The 16,880-nt window shown below is 41.4% G+C and overlaps 2 protein-coding genes and 1 long non-coding RNA gene across 5 annotated transcripts in view; 1 reads left to right on the forward strand and 2 right to left on the reverse strand.

Annotated features, from left to right (window-relative positions):
* Positions 1–63: 63 nt before the first annotated feature.
* Positions 64–6,223, forward strand: LOC105931044 (high affinity choline transporter 1). The gene is made up of 8 exons (XM_012869534.3): positions 64–1,869; positions 1,958–2,071; positions 2,419–2,574; positions 3,644–3,792; positions 3,925–4,068; positions 5,041–5,194; positions 5,287–5,501; positions 5,578–6,223. The coding sequence occupies exons 1-8, from the start codon at positions 1,686–1,688 to the stop codon at positions 6,106–6,108; spliced, it is 1,647 nt and encodes a 548-aa protein (XP_012724988.2). The 5' UTR covers positions 64–1,685; the 3' UTR covers positions 6,109–6,223.
* Positions 6,224–7,296: 1,073 nt separating this feature from the next.
* Positions 7,297–10,566, reverse strand: LOC118557719. Its single transcript, XR_004927955.1, has 2 exons — positions 9,424–10,566; positions 7,297–9,264 (listed from the first exon to the last, which is right to left on the reverse strand). It is a non-coding gene; the product is annotated as an uncharacterized LOC118557719 (long non-coding RNA).
* A 906-nt stretch (positions 10,567–11,472) lies between these two features.
* Positions 11,473–16,880, reverse strand: part of LOC105931049 (unc-80 homolog, NALCN channel complex subunit) — a 66,983-nt gene continuing 61,575 nt past the window's right edge. For 2 of the 3 annotated variants that reach the window (XM_021320012.2, XM_021320011.2), the window contains exons 63-66: positions 15,297–15,402; positions 14,989–15,009; positions 14,562–14,734; positions 11,473–12,357 (exon numbers count right to left, since the gene is read on the reverse strand). In XM_021320012.2, the coding sequence (XP_021175687.2) occupies positions 11,905–12,357; positions 14,562–14,734; positions 14,989–15,009; positions 15,297–15,402 (753 nt within the window). In that variant the 3' untranslated portion in view covers positions 11,473–11,904. The remainder of the gene's footprint in view (positions 12,358–14,561; positions 14,735–14,988; positions 15,010–15,296; positions 15,403–16,880) is intronic. The other variant, XM_012869539.3, reaches the window with a different exon arrangement.

Raw genomic sequence — 16,880 nt, forward strand, 5'->3', positions numbered from 1 at the left:
TATCCCAAATATGGGCTAGCTGGGTTTTGATGTAATACGCCAAGAGAAGTTTTAAATTGTCAAGTGGAAGAAAATTTTGTTTACAAGTGAAAAAAAAAAAATGTAGCCTTCATTTGCATTTGCCCGCTTGGGTCTGAGACCCCAGAGAGCCCGGTGCTCTGGTCAAACGAGACCAAGACCCACCCTTTGCCCTGGATTCAAAGCAACTCAAAACTAATGCAGCTATAGTGATCAGTCACACACACAGGGCCTGACTGTTCCCAGACCTGTAGAATCCAGGAATTACCTGAAAAAGAACCCGTGAGCTAAAAGATCTCTAAAGAAATTCAAGGATGGATGAAAAATAAACTCACTGATGTCTCTGTAAAGGGTTATCAGTCTGGTTCTGAGACGCCGGGACTCCAGCAGCGCTGCCAGCTCACTTAGGCGGTCGCTGAAGAACCCAGAACAACATCTAAAGCACTGCAGGTCTCTCCTCCGTTAAGGTCAGCGTTCATGATTTGATAAGAAAAAGACCGGACCACAATGGATCCCAGGCAAAAACAACTTCCGACCGTCTCAGATTTCTGGGAAACTATTTTCTAGACTTGGGGAGGGCAAAAGCAGCTCTTTGGAATTTTTTATTTTTTTTCATCCAGTTACATGTGGATGAAACTGACAGCAATTCAGAACATAACCTGCAGTCATACATGGTGGACTATAGTGTGATTCGATGGGGCCGCTTTGTGGCCCGGACAACTTGCCCCAATAGATAGACACATGAATGGAACTAAGCCCATCTCTGAATGGCTCGAAAAAAAGGTTGCTTTTAAAGTGGCCTAGTCAAAGTCGAGCGTTATGTCTGATTAAGTTGCTGTGGAGTGACCCTGAACAGACCACTCAAGCTCACAAAAGCCTCCAGCGACGCTGAATTAAAACAATTATGCAAAGAAGAGTGGACCTAAATTCCTCCTCAGCAACGGAAAAAAACTCCCCGTAAACAATAGACAGGCAGGAGCCTATTCCTTTCCACCCCTTTCCTTTTCTAAATTAAGTTCAAAACTATGTATTTTCTTTTAAAATTAGACTTTGGTCATCTAAAGCATTTAAGCGTGACGACAAAGCAAAAACAGGAGGCTGCTAGGGGATTCCTTATCTAGATAATGGCACACAGTTTGTGTGAGTGCCAGAGCATTAGGGCATGGCTGTACTTTTCCATTCGGGGGGAAACTTTGTTACATCCACTTCATCAGAAGGAAACATGTCCAGTCTGTGCAGATACAAATTAAGAACACTATCTGAGGAGGAAAATGCCAAGGACTGGGGAAGATATGCCCAAGTAAATGGTGGAAAAAAACGTCAAGGACGGACCTCCAGATCTGACTCTGTCTGCTTTTGACATAAAAATTAAAGGCTAGATGTCAGGAAGAGGGTCTCTTTGTAGTTTGTTTTCATTTAAAGAATAAGTAAATCATAAAGTAGGGAATCTATTTGCAAAAAGCTCCTCCGAGGGACTCCCAGCGGAGACACTTCAGTGCTCACCCGCTTGTAGTAATTTTCCACTCCCTGGGCTCACACAGGAAGAAAGAAAGAAAGAGGAAAGGCTACATGATCTCCACCGTCGTGTCCGCAGCCCCCTCAGAACCACCCTCCTCTTGCTCAGGAGAAGTCGTCCATCCTGAGCTCTCTGACCGTTTTCCTCCACGATGGCTCTGCACACCGCCGGTCTGATAGTGATGGTCGGCTTCTACCTGCTGGTGATGGCCATCGGCATCTGGGCCTCCGTCAAGTCAAAGAGGATGGAGAAGAGCTCGCTGAGTGGGCAGATGGAGGTGTCTTTTCTGGCCAACCGGAGGGTAACTCTAGCAGTGGGAGTCTTCACAATGACGGGTAAGAGATTGCTAAAGAGCGCCGAGGGTCTCCTTAATTCTTGAGCACTCAACGGGGGAGGGTTGGCTTGTTCTTTATGCCCCTGCAGCCACATGGGTCGGAGGTGCTTTCATCATTGGGGTTGCAGAGACGGTTTACGACCCCACAAAGGGACTCGTCTGGGCCCTCATACCTCTGCAAATGTCCCTTTCATTCATCATCGGTACGTTTAAGTAATATTTTGGTGCAATTTATCCGTTGTATTTTCACTCAGCAACATCAAGACCTATAAGACTTCTACAATATGGACCCTTTTGTAGCCATTTAATCAACATTTCAGTGTTTTCTCCCTAAATATGCAAAGAAATGGCCTTTTCTTGATTTTTCTCCACAAACCTTTCCTGACCAATAAAGAAAGTTGTTACAGGAAGATAAGAGCCTAAAATGTGTCGGAGCCAGTAACCTTGGAGATTGCAATTGCAGAATGTGTCACTATGAACTAAAGCTTAATTAAAAGTGCAGAAAACATAGGTAAAATAACCCCCTTTTCATTCACATCTTTCTCTAAAGGTGGGCTGTTCTTTGCAAAGCCAATGAGGGACAAAAAGTACATCACTATGATGGACCCCTTCCAGGAGAAGTACGGAAAGACGCTCACTGGGCTCCTGGCTGTTGTTCCGTTCATCAGCGAAGTGATGTGGGTTCCTGTCACGCTGATTTCTTTGGGTAATATGCACACAATATGAAGATTTGTGACAAAACATGGATGTTGGACTAATTTTGGCCCAAACTGGTCTTTTCCAGAGTCAAATTATTTAACATTGATCTTTAACCCACAGTGGGTCAAGTTTAACTATATGCGTCCATGCTCAAACAAGATTAGCTAATTTATTAGCTTAGCTATTTGCCCGCTCGACCCTGTGCTTTTTGGAGCTAGGATACTAGTTTGGCGCTCCAACAGAACAATGATACCAAATAGGGCTAACAGTATGGTTTTACAACAAGGGGCATGTTTTTTTTTTGTGCAAAATGTGAGTAAAAATCCCAGAACAAAAGCAAAACACCTTGTGAAGATGCTGGCTGAAGCATGTAAGGTAGTGTCATTATCCACAGTAAACCTATACACAAACAGGCTTTAGAGAGGAACAAGTCACCTTCCCAGCTGTCAAAAGTCAAAACATTATTTTGCTGTCAACGTGTGTTACCGTGGCAAAATTTATCTTTGGCTGTTGCAGTTGACATTACAAAAAAAAAAAAAAAAAGTATGGCGGTGGCAGTATCATGATGTGTTGGTGTTTTTATAGAGGAGGGACTGGTGCACCAGGAAGTTAAAGCATGGGCACAAATGGGTCTTCCAAAATGACAATGATCCTAGGCCTGCTGACAAATTAGTTATAAAATAGTTTAAGGACAACAAAGTTGTGGTTTTAGACCCTTAACGTCAGTCTCAGAAAAAACTTGGCACAAGAGGTGGGAAAGGGGTCGTGAGCAGAAGGGCCTGATACAGTTAGACATGTTCTATCAGGAGGAATGGGACAAAATTTGAGTATTTAGTTTGAGAAGCTTGTGGAAGGATGCTCAAAATGTTGCACCTAAGTCGCACATTTTAAAGGGCAATTCCACCAAATTCTTGGGACGAGAATATAAACTTCTTTCTACGTGGGGAAAAGTGCTTCAGATAAATCATTAAAAGCCTAAAGTTAATTTGACATTGATGCTTATGAATAATTTCTGTATGAACGCAGAACTGGAACCATTTATGCACTGATATTGTGTTTGTGTGCACGTCCATCAGGAGTTACTGTTTCAGTCTTTTCCGATCTGCCGTTGAGCCTCTGCATCTGGATCTCGGCGGCGGTGGCCATCCTCTACACTGTTCTTGGAGGTCTTTATTCAGTTGCTTTTACCGATGTCATCCAGTTAACGCTGGTGTTTTGTAGCCTGGTGAGTTCAGCACAACATTAACAGGACACCAGAGGTAAACAAAATTGCATGAATCAATATTGCCACAATGTGTGGCGGTTTAGCTTTTTTTTTTTATTCAGGCCTTTGCTACTTTCATTTTACTGATTTTAGTGGCTCTGTGCTCCCTTCGTTCTGGCGAGTGATGTTTACTCTGACCTCAGCCTGACGGTCTTCAACCACACACATCAGGAGCCCTGGCTTGGACGACTTGACCCTGACGACATGTGGAGATGGATTGATAACTTCCTCGCAATGGTAACAAGCACCAAAGGAACATCTGGAAAATGTGCATTTGGGCCCCATATGGGCATGCTTTGACCGAAAGGGTAGTAAATTGCCCTGGGTTCAAAGAATGCTTCTAGCATATGACCCATTTTGGTTGACCGAAGACAACCATGTAAGTGTATGTTGGTCTTAGATGGGTTTCAAATGGGCATGAGTAAATCATTTCAAAATAGGCAACAAATCTGGAACCCAAATTGGTCTCACTTCTCACCAGCAGTTCTGCATAACGGGGTATTATGTTACTTTTGGACAAACCCAATCTCAGTTGAGTTTCCTAACAATGAGATCCCCATATATGAATGCTGGACTGGGACCCAACGTGCATAAATGGGGCCCCTATGGGTCTTTATCAAGCTGGATGGCTAATAATTGGGCCCCCAGTACCCTTTTTATGTGGGGCCAACTTGAGTTGGGAAAAATTTGGAAAAATTTGAAAGAAAATTGGTTCAAATTGGGCAGCCCTTATAGGGCCCATATGGGTCTCAATTTTTTACCATCCAAACAGTTTCTGACAAGTCCTCAGGTGCGGGATAATTAAATTTTACAGTACAAAAAAAGTATATAAGTACATCATCTATATACAAGATATGTATGTTGTCACCCATACATTGTTACTCCTATAATGTTGAACTTGATTTTGTAAAGTGCCTTGAGATGACATGTTTCATGATTTGGCGCTATATAAATAAAATTGAATTGAATTGAATTAATGTTATCATGTGTAATTGTGCAAAAGGCTTACCCTATCTGCAAAAAAAACATTAACTTTGAATGCAGGGTTTTGCCATGGTGTTTCTATATTGTTAGTGCATTTTGGATCAAATTTAAAATATTTCGTCAATAAGGTATTTGGATCATTCAAAAACGTTTCCAAAAGCATCATGTTCTGAATGGTTTGGGCAACGCTTTAAATTTAGATGTTGGCATTTCTTCAATTTCCAGAGCGTCGGAAATTTGGCTTTCCAAGACTTCCACCAAAGAACGCTTTCATCGTCCTCCACCTCCACAGCCCGGATGATGTGCTTTATAGCTGCAGGTGTCGTCCTCATTCTCGGGATTCCACCTGTGCTGATTGGTGCTGTCGCGGCCTCAACAGGTAAACCAAAATAGGGAAGCCTAGAGCTGGGGAACAGGCTTTAAAATTCCATATGTCTGCAAGGGTGCCGACCAAATTTGCTCTCATGTCAGACTGGAACATGACCTCCTATGGATCACCGTCTCCGTACGAGCGAGGAGAGGCAGCTATGGTGTTGCCCATCGTCCTTCTGCATCTCACCCCTACTGCCGTTTTCGTCGTGGGAATGGGAGCTATCGCTGGTGCTGCCATGTCGTCCACCGACTCCTGTCTGCTGGCTGCGACCTCCATCTTCACCACCAACATCTACAAGCTGATCAGAAATCAGGTACAAAAACAGGAATTCTGGCAAGTGCTGACATAAAGTTTCAAACTAGTCTCTTACAGTTTGTTGTTATACTCAGGTTTCCGACAGAGAGCTGCAGTGGGTGATTCGCATCACCATCCTGGTCGTGGGCATTGGAGGAACGTCCCTCACCTACCTGGACAGCAGAGTTCTGGTTTTTTGGATCCTGAGTTCGGACCTGACCTACACTATAATGCTCCCCCAGCTGATTTGTGTCCTCTTCATCAGGATTTCTAACAGCTACGGGGCGACGGCTGGCTACATTGTGGCTTTTGTAATGAGAGTTCTGTGTGGGGAACCGGTGTTTAGTCTGCCTGCTGTGCTGCGTTTCCCGGATGGGACAGTGGAGGACGGTGTTTATATACAACGCTGGCCCTTTAAGACCATCTGCATGCTTTCTTCTCTGCTCTCCATTGTCGCAGTTTCGTTTATGGCTTCGCTCTTGTTCAACAAGGGGATCCTTCCAGAGAATTGGGACGTTTTCAAGGTGAAAGCGTGGGGAGGTTTATCACCACCAGAGGGAGCTCCAGAGTCAGACAACGACAATGAAAAAGTTGCCTCTGAACCAATGCTGAACTCCAAATGCTAAATACGCCCTCGTCTGTTTCTGCTGATGTGATGCATGGTACTGTGATGTAATGATTGTGATGGAATTTTTATACTGACGGTTTATTGTGTTAAATAAAGCTGACATTCAAAGTCAACGTTTTCTCCTTCATATACGTATGAATATATTTTCATTAAAGTTTATTGGAATTATAGAGTTCCTTCAGACAAATCAGGCAAAATGTTATGACCACTTAGCTAATTTTTTGCATGTCTGCCATCATTGATTCCTTACGTGTAAACATTTTGCATCTTACGGAGGGCGACATTAATCAGGATTAGGGTTACATCCCAAACCTTCGCACTTCGTTCCAGACAACAATGTCCACTCTCTGCTACTTGCAGCAAAAATCAGTAAGTTCTTACACAGACGATTTATCCTTATATTTACAGGATTCACTGCAAGAAACTTTTCAGATCATAATTCTCAGATTACAATCTTACAAGTTTACAATAAACTAACACACTGACACCGATGACATACTGTGTGGGGTAAGAATAACTATATATTTTTTTCCATAAAAGTTTTTTAAAGAGTTATAGACTATATGGATCAAGCAAAGCATTATAACCACTTGCCTAATTTTGTATTGGTCTGCCTTTTGCTGTTAAAACACCCCTGGCTCATTGAAGCATGGACTCTACTAGGCCCTAAGATACCACTTTGGTATCTGTCACCAAAATGTTAGCAGTAGACCCTTTGGGGGAGGAACTAATGAGTTGTGGGCTCCATGGACCAGACTTGCTTGGGCAGCACATCCCATATATGCTTAGTTGGATTCAGATCTTTGGACTTTGGGAGCAAAGGTATCACCTCTAGATTTTTGTTGTGCCCCATCAAACTTTTTACTAAATGTTGTAACGCTAACAGCTTTTAGCAATACAAGTTCTATCCATTTAAACACAAAAGGTACATGTTCACAACTAAAAATGTAACTATAAGGCATACTACTGGTTTAATGAGATACACAATAGCTTACACATTCTTAACTGCAACTTAACATTTCACCTTGCAGTTCTTGGCGATTCTCTTTTCCTGTAGATATGAGATATGAGATTGAAAACCTGAAAGAATGAAAAAAGAAGGGCGTGTATATGTTCATCTCAGGTTTTTTTTTTTTTTTTTGCTGGTTCCCCGTCGTATTTGACAGAACAGACTGTTCAAACACACTGTAAACAATATTTCTTTATTTAGATATTTGAGAAATGTTCAATGTTTGACCAAACAAGACAGATTGTAAGACATTTAAAGGGCAACAACAGTTCAACAGACTTGAGTTGCTTTCTTTGTCCGGCATGTATGAATCAGACTGCCTCCTAATGGCAAAAAGTGTCATAACAGCAACATTTGACATAGGTGTCAAATGAACCAAGTAGAGTATGGCTGCATCCAAAAAGGTCTAAGTGGTAAAGCTTTAGCCAAAGCGAAGTGCATCAGCAGTTGCCATGACAACTGCTGTCCGACTAGTGCAAGCTGGTAAGGAAAGGGGTTAGGAAAAGTAGCCTGTATGCTCCCTCCCGCGGCTAGTTTTGCCTAGGAACCCTGCAACGTCTCTTACTGGTGCTAGGGAGCTATAAGAAATCCCACAATCCTTTGCGTGATATGACGTTTAAGCACAGCCCAGCTCACAGAGATTAACCAAACTGTCCAGAGAGAAAAGATCCCATAGTGTACTAGCATAACGGCAAAGTATTAAACCATGTTTAAAGCTTTGAAATTGAATGTATCGATACATATTTTAACCTTGAAAATTAATCTCTCATTATTTGATGAGGTTTCCCACATCGTTTATTTTGCATATTCATTTATCTAACTTGTGTTTTTTGTAGTTCTTTTTCCGAAGGCTGTATTTGACGAGCATCATCCATGTCGGTAATGACATGGATGTTAAAAGCAGCAGTCCGAAGCTCCTTTCTTCCTCACAATAGCGTTCTTACTGTTGACCTCATGAAAGGTCAAGAAACGGGAGCAAGAAGCTTTAATTAGAACGTTTCGGATGCAGCCTTTGTCAGCTCTGTAAATAGAAAATGTATTGTGTCTTATGCAGCCATTATTCCAGGTTTCCAGTCAAGGAGTTACATTACTGGTGAACAGAAAGCACAGAAAGCAGCTACTGACTTACACTCACAGTGCATTGGCGTGAATTATGGCATATAACACCTCTAATGCAATCTGTGTCAGTTAAACATTTACCTCTCTGGAGGTTTCAATTCAACTGAACAGATGTATGGATAACCAAACATTTCCCCCTTAAGGCATGAAATGAGCAACGAGGCTTCTACTGCATGGCTTTATCACAGCTGGAATCTTTCTGCTGAATGAAGACAACACAGACAAAAACATCAGGACGACCATCTTAAAAATGATAACCTTGTATGTTTTGCTTCAGAGATGCTACGTTGTTTGGCAGCGAACACAACATGCTGAAACAAATTAGCAGCGTAAGAAACGAGCAAATTAGAGATAATCTACACGTCCTCAATGTTTCCAAGCTTGTGATTCTGCTATTTTCTTTTTCTATTACAACACAATTAATGCATAATAAAATCTAAATAGATATATTTAAAGGGGCAATGAGCTGAGTAGATATTGCTTTTCTCTAAAAATGGGCCAACTGTGAAAGTTTTGCTGCTCTGCATTTCACATAATCTGCTGGCTCCAGATGGCTTAAAATATACATTTTTAAGACTGAATCACTGACAAACACTTAAATATTAATACATTTTTACTCCTACTCCACTGTGTTTTAAATACATACACAATACATGTGCTAATGTCTTATAATAAAAAGAATAAATGATTATTGTTATTTTTAAGAGATAGACCCCTCTACAGTTATAGGTTAATATGAGGAATATTTTTTTTTTACAAATTTCTTTCGTCTAAAATTTCCACACTTTTCCAGACTCAACTTCAAAGAGTTCTTACTCTTTTGAGTCCATTTTAAAATGTATAACACTAACAAGTTCATAATTAATTTATGGCTGATATTTCTGATAAGAAACAATAAATATCAAACCTGGAATAATACACCAACTGGAAGCAAGGAAGGGAATGATAGACAGAAAAGTAGGACAGTCACACGGAAGGAAGGAAGGAAGGAAGGAAGGAAGGAAGGAAGGAAGGAAGGAAGGAAGGCTAGAGAGAAAAGTATGAATTTCACAACGATAGAGAGAGAAGGTCACAAGAAAGGAAGGATAGGAAGAAAAATATGATGTCACAAGCAAGGAAGGATAGAGAAAGGTGGGAGGGTCACAATGAAGGAAAGAAGGATAGAAAGAAATCTATGAAGGACACAAGGAAGGAAGGAAGGAAAGAAAGAAAAGTATGAAGGTAAAAAGGAATGACTTATAGTGAGATAAGAATAACATCACAAGGAAGGAATGATGGAGAGAAAAGTGGGAGGGTCACAAGGAAGGAGGGAAGCAAGGAATGGACATATAGAGAGGAATGTAGAAAGAAATAAAAAAACACCTGAGGGTGGGCAGGAGGACAAAATACAGAGGGTGAGATGAAGAATACACCAGGAAGAAAGGCAGGAGAAAAAGAGGGATGGATGGGAGGAAGCACACAATGGTTACACAATAGGATAGGAAATACAGTCTTAAAACCAAGTAATTTTTTCATGGTGGTTAAACAGGCCCACATCATTATGGATTCTTCACCGTATCTAACAATGGACAAAGAGACGGTTTTCCACATATTCACCATTTTTGTTTTGCACATTTGTTTTCCTGAAAAGTGCTATTGTGGTCCAATATGACCAAAGTTGTATGTGCACAGTTCCAGTTAAAGTCCCAGAACAGTTTAGCAGACTGCACATTGTGATGGTATGACTGAAAATGACATTTCCTGCAATCTGGCCTTTAAACAAAGTGACGTTCACTTGCCACACAACTCCCACCCTCACACTAAAATGTCCTATAAAACAAATGTAGCCAAAGAAAAGGCATTTTCTGCCCTACAATCTCAAAAGTTAATATGTTAAGTTGATTAAACCTTACTGAGACTTTAATTAGTATGAAACAAATCACTCCTATTCCTATGAAACAAAGCACCTCACTCCTATTCTTAGGTATGGTGAAGGATCTGTGATGGTGTGGGTCTCATTAATGTACATGGCGTCTCGGATTTTTTTTTCAAAACAACAGAGTAAATGGCACTAAAATTACTGTCTGAACTTGCGTGTCAATTCCATAAAAGCATTAGTTACTTTTTTTACGCAAAATCTAAACATAGTACTGTATTTTTCGGACCATAAGGCACACCAGATTATAGGGCTGGGTATCATCTAGGATGAGCCGATTCGATACGATTCTTGATACATAATTCACGATACAATACGGTTCTCCATATAGCCTTGCTTGATTTGACTCCAATATTATCGTTATTATTTATTAATTAATGCTCAGTTATTCAATCAACAAAACAAGCCAATTTTTATATTTATGTTCAAAACACTGGTATATTAACAGGAAAATAAAGTGCGTTTGGTTCAATGCATTTAACGTATCACAGAAACCAAAAATGTGCCCAAATATCTGATTTTATGGACGAAGGCGCTTCTAAAACCCTGTCGGCCATTCCGCAAATTCATCTCACTTGAACTTCCTCGCTGTGAACAGTAATGGTGCGCTGTAATAACGCCCCCTAGGGGTTGGGAGGTATATCGATATTGAAGGTCAGAATATCGATATTAAATAGTTTTTAAAAACATTGATATTAATCTCTGTATCGATATTTATGCACAGCCCTACCGGATTATAAGGCGCACTAAATATTCTTCCCAAGAGTGTAATATCACTCCACCCCTCTCCTGAGACAGAGAGTTATCCGTCTCTGTTGGGAGGGCAGAGTAGTTGGACTACACTGCCCTGTTTCTAACAGAAGGCCAAAATAAACGTAACTTTTTATATTGAATTAACTTACTAGGTTTGTTGTTGCTAGGGCGTACTCCGGACGTGGGCTGCCTTACATGAATGCACTTCCAGTTTAGACATTACAGTCAGGCAGTCTTGTAGACAGCTCAGGGGTACGATCAGGTAGTGACACAGTGTACCGTAATGCACCAAATATCCATCGAGTGGAGCAGCTTCGTTGATAACTAAAGTCATGCTTACACATTTTAACAGATTTGTTAGCATGTTGTACCACATAAAATCAGTCAGTAAGTAACTGTAATAATATATAAGACGCACCAGATTATAAGGTGCAGCAACAATTTTTGAGAAAATATACAGGTTTTAAGTGCACCTTATAGTCCGGAAAATACGGTACATACAGTAAATATGTATATATAAAGAATTTGGTATGCACGTTTGTGAATTTAAAGCCTAATTAGGTAGGTTTTTTTTGTTTTTGTTTTTTACAAACGTCATCAGTGTGTGATTGTACACTGCAATGAAAGAGGAAGGCATTTTATGTATGTCTACCAGGCGCGTCAGTAAGTGTAGAAGTCACAGTGAATGTACATGTATATATATTTTGGGTTTTCTTTTTTTAAATAAACATCTTTTAGAAGCTCTTACATCATTTAGTTCTAACATCTAAAAATCATATGTGTGATTGAAAATATAATTTAAAAAATAAATCTCTGAATTTGTGAAGGAAATGATTTATAAACAGTCTGAACCTTAATTAAAAAAAAAGATGAATAAGGTAGATCTCTGCTGCAGGTAATATACATTCATCCCCAGCTTTACTCCGGTCCTTTTAAACTTTTCGATTGTCACATTGTGAAACCTAAACCGTGATGAATAATTCTCTCCTCCTATCCTCTCACACGTGGGACTCGTCCAGGTCCAAGTCCACAGGGGAGAGAGGGAGAGGGGAGCGGCGGGGGGAGCGGCGGGGCGACACGGGGGATAGCAGTGGGGCGAGGAGCGGGTTCTCTGTGCCGTCATCTTCGCTGAGGTGCAGCCGGGCGTCGCCGCGGGGCAGGAGGGCCGTCGTGTCCTCGTCCCCGGGGCTCTCCCTGATGCTGGACGGCAAAGCCGGGAGCAGGGAGACGGGCGGCAGCGGTGGTGGCGGAGGGGGACCCGGGGCGGGTGCCGCGCTTAGCACTGGGAGCGGAGGAGGCAGTGGGGAGGAGGTGCGAGAGAGAGGGAGGGGGGAGCAGGTCCGGGAGGGAGGAGTTGGGGTGGAGGGTCGGGAGATGGAAGGTGGAGGGGAGAGGCTGCTGCGGAGCCCCCACTGCTCCCTCTTCTCCTTGCTGCTCATGCTTGAAAGAACCTGGATGCAGTGAAGTAATCATCTTAGAAGAAAACTTTAAGGAAAGTACAGATTGGTTTATTTATTTTTTTTTAAATGTACAAATTTAGAACTAGAATAAAATAAAGTCCTCTCAAATATTAAATATATTTGTTCTGTTCAAATCCAGCTCAAACCATTAAACCTCACCATATCATGACTTTTTTTTCTTTTAACTAAGTGATGTTCAGTATGATACCAAGGAAAGTGTCCTCATTTAATATTTAATGTGCCCTTGTTAATTAGCTCGTTTATTTCATTGCACCTACGTATTTTCTCCGCTTTATAATCAGAATAGTTTCACTTCTGTATCATGCTGTCGATTGGCAAAATTATCAGACAGCACGCGATTAATTTCCACTGTTATGCTGATGACACTCAGCTATATTTATCCATAAATCCTGATGAATCCAATCAATTACTTCAACTACAGGCATGTCTTGATGACATCAGAGGCTGAATGACTTTAAATGTCCTGCTTTTAAATTCTGACAAGACAGAAGTTGTAATCTTTAGACCAGAATCCTCAAAAAATAAACTTCTTTGTCAATCACTTAATCTGGATGGCATTAAATTGGCCTCTGGTAATAAAGTAAAAAACCTTGGTGTTATTTTTTTACCAAGACATGTGATTTAAATCCCATACTAAACAGGTTTCTAGAGTTTTCCTTTTTTTACCTCAGGAATATTGCCAAAATTTGAAATATTCTGTCCAGGAGTGATGCTGAAAAACTAGTCCATGCATTTGTTACTTCAAGGCTGGACTATTGTAATTCTTTACTATCAGGAAGTCCACAAAATGCAGTTCAAAGTCTTCAACTGATCCAAAATGCTGCAGCAAGAGTTCTGATGAAAATCAACAAGCGGGATCATATTTCTCCAATTTTAGCTTCCCTTCATTGGCTTCCTGTTAAATCAAGAATAGAATTTAAAATGTTCCTTCTCATGTATAAAGCCCTTAATAATCAAGCTCCATCATATATCAGAGCTCTGATTACCCCATATGTTCCTAACAGAGCACTTCGCTCTCAGACTGCAGGTCTGCTGGTGGTTCCTAAAGTCTATAAAAGTAGAATGGGAGGCAGATCCTTTAGCTATCAGGCAGACACCCTGTCTACTTTTAAGACTAGAGTTACAACTTTCCTTTTTGACAAAGCTTATAGTTAGAGTGGCTTAGGTTATCATGCAGCATAACTATCTCTATAGTTGTGTTGCTATAAGCTTAGGCTGCTGGAGGACATCAGGATCTATTTCTCTCACCCTGCTGAGTTCTCCTACTGTTCTCCAATTTGCATTGCTTGTTGTCATTTCAGCTTTTAACATTTTGTTCTCTGCCAACTTTTTCTTCATAGTAGGTGGACCTGGTCTAGCGTTCTGTTAGCTGTGACATCACCTAGGGGAGACAGTCCACTATTACCATATAATGTAGAACTGATTCCTGGATCAACGTGTGCTTCTGTGCTTTTTGTGTCTCTGCTCTGTCTCCTCTAACCCCCCAGTCCGTTCACACGGAGCCTGGTTCTGCTGGAGGTTTTTCTTCCCATTAAAGGGGAGTTTTTCTGTCCACTGTCGCTTCATGCATGCTCAGTATGAGGGGATTGCTGCAAAGCCATGGACAATGCATATGACTGTCCCTGTGGCTCTACGCTTCTTCAGGAGGAGTGAATGCTGCTTGTCAAGATTTGATGCAATCTACTGGGTTTCCTTAGGAAATTGTTTTGACCAATCTGTATATACTGACCCAATCTGTATAATCTAATAAAATTTGACTTTGGAAAGTGCCTTGAGATGACATGTTTCATGAATTGGCGCTATGTAAATAAAATTGAATTGAACTTTATTTAATTGCCTTGTTGCAAACTATGGATCACACACAGCAAACTTGAGCTACTGTATTTTAACAGGATAATTGGTGAGCAAGTAAGTGAACAGAAGACATATCTACTTTAAGAAATCCATTCTTTACTATTAGATGTTTTTCAAGCTTTATTGCTTTGATAGACCATCATCAAATCTAAACAGTTTACACAGTTTTCAAATAGTAAGTTTTGCATCTTCTTGGTCACACCAAAAATGGGCCTATTTTAGCCCCTTTGAGCAACTGGTGTATCCCTAACGCTGATCTAATAAGTGTGTGATTTGTTTGTTTCACTCCTGCATTTACATCCACTTTTTATCCATCCTACCTGTGTGTTAGCTGTGACTGTGGCTGAGGTGACAGAGGGCACTTCCAGTGTGGGGGACTTTGATGGAGCTGGACTGGCCTTCTTGCCTTCACCTGGAGGATCTGCAGTGCCGGGAGACGCCTGCTGGCCTTGAGTCTCTGTAAAGGTGACAGACCTCTTCTGGTCCCCATGCGCTGTGGGCACACATGCACACACGCGTTGTTAAACCGCTGGAAAATAAATTCGGCTGCAAGCGTCTCGCTGACGCATCAGCACCACCAAATGTAGTGGAGGCTCAGGGGCAGGAAGGGAAAGAGAGGGTGGGAGGTAGGGTACTGGGTGGGGTAGCAAGACAGACATGCAGAGCGCCCTATTGGGTGAGGTTGCAGATAGAAAGGGAGGTGGGCCGTTGCAGGGCGGAGAGGAAGGGTTAATGGCTGTGTCTCACCTTCACAGTCCAATAAAGTTTCTTTATTTCGAAACATAAGGCATGAGACAGAACAAAGTGACAAGAGTCAGTCTTGTGGAAAGTGGTACAACATACAGCTCTGGAACAAAGACAGAGGTTTGAACGGGGAGGACGGATCTGTTACAGATATTGTTTTCATGGGAGGCTTGTTTAGAGAGTGTTAAGGTTGTTGTGTGCTTGATATGAAGCGCAGGACGAGATTGAAATTCTGTACGTCACTCACGACTAATCTGCCCTGTCTTTGCCGTGTCATCTACAAACAGAAAACACACAGAACGACTTGTTACCCAGAGGTTTGTTTTTAGGCTGGATGCTTCTTCGGGTTGTGGAGAGTCTAGCCCCTGAACGGCCTCGGGGCTCAGTCTTTGGAATGGACAGTAGGGGGCGTCGTAGCTGCAGAAAAGCAACAATTACTTTCAATGGGTAGCGCTTCTATCCACTTGCAGGGTCAGGCATGGTAGATACTTTCAAATTTTTTTAAAAGATATACAATGAAATATCAAGTACCCAGCATTAATTAGGCTACATTTGATACCTCGTTGCTTTGAACAGGTGGTGATAAATTATTTTTCATGCAGGGTATGATGTATTGCATTGGCAATATTTCCTAATGTTATAACAAATGTCGTGTGCTACATATGTTCATATGATCAGTAAAAACAAAACTGCAGTGCAGAGCAGGGTAATGCTAAAGCAAAAATTTCTCTTCAAACTTTTTTTATTTAGAGGCAACACTTGTCAAAACTGTGTCTTTATATGACAAATTGGTAAAAAAAAGAAAGTAATATAGACAATAACAAACAACGCGTGCAAGTACTGTTAGCGTTAGCAATAACTAGCTCTGAAAAAACACTTAACACTTAATAATGCATCAGCATTAAAGAAGCCTAGTCACATACTGACTTTACAAATTTCTTTGTTAGTAGGTCACTCTGGTAGGGGGGTTTGGAGCTGGTCTTAAGCATTGTTAAAGTCAAAGTAATAAGTGAACAAAACGCATATGCACTTAGGAGGAGCATATGCGCTCTGTTAGCAACAGCATATGTTAGCATATGTTACTGTTAGCAACAGCTAATGTTGTACAACACGTCTCAATGAACAGACACTAATAAAAGAAACAAAGCCTGGTAACGTTTTTCTGTTAGTTTGTAAGCTAGCATAGGTAATGCTAACATTTCCCAATCCATTCATCCACTGTCTTCCACTTAGGCAAGATCAGCTAACGGGGGCAGCAGGTCATGGAGGGAACCCAGGCCTCTCTCTCCCAAGTGACATCCTCCAGCTCATTCTGGGGGATCTCAAGATGTTACCAGGCCAGACGGGATATGTTATCCCTCTAGCAACATTTGGGTCTTCCCTGGTGGTCTCCTCTCAAAGAGTGGCCCCCAGGGGGTATCCCTATCAAACTAGCTTAACTGGCTCCTTTTGATGGGGAAAAGCAGCAGCTCTACTTTGAGCTCACCCCGGATAACAGAGCTTCTCACACTATCTCTAAGATTAAGCGCGGCCACCCTCCGGAGGAAGCTTATTTTAGCCACTTGTATTCAACATCTTGTTCTTTTGGTCATAATCCATACCCCATGACCATAGGTGAGGGTCGGACAGACCGGTAAATAAAAAGCTTTGATATCTGACTAAGCTCTGTCTTCACTACAACAGATCAGAGTAGCATTCTCATTACAGCATACAAAGCCTCTGTGATGCGACTTTGTCTGCATTACAGACAAAGTCCGCAATGTCTCTCATGGACATCTCTGTCTATGAGAGATGGACAGAGATGTCTGTCCACCAAGCTATTTGAGGTCCATGACTTCAGACTTAGAGGAGCTAAAATTATAACTCTAAATAAAATGTAGAAAATCTCAGAATTT

This window comes from Fundulus heteroclitus, chromosome 24 (assembly GCF_011125445.2).
Source record: "Fundulus heteroclitus isolate FHET01 chromosome 24, MU-UCD_Fhet_4.1, whole genome shotgun sequence".
Classification (NCBI taxonomy): Eukaryota; Metazoa; Chordata; class Actinopteri; order Cyprinodontiformes; family Fundulidae; genus Fundulus; species Fundulus heteroclitus.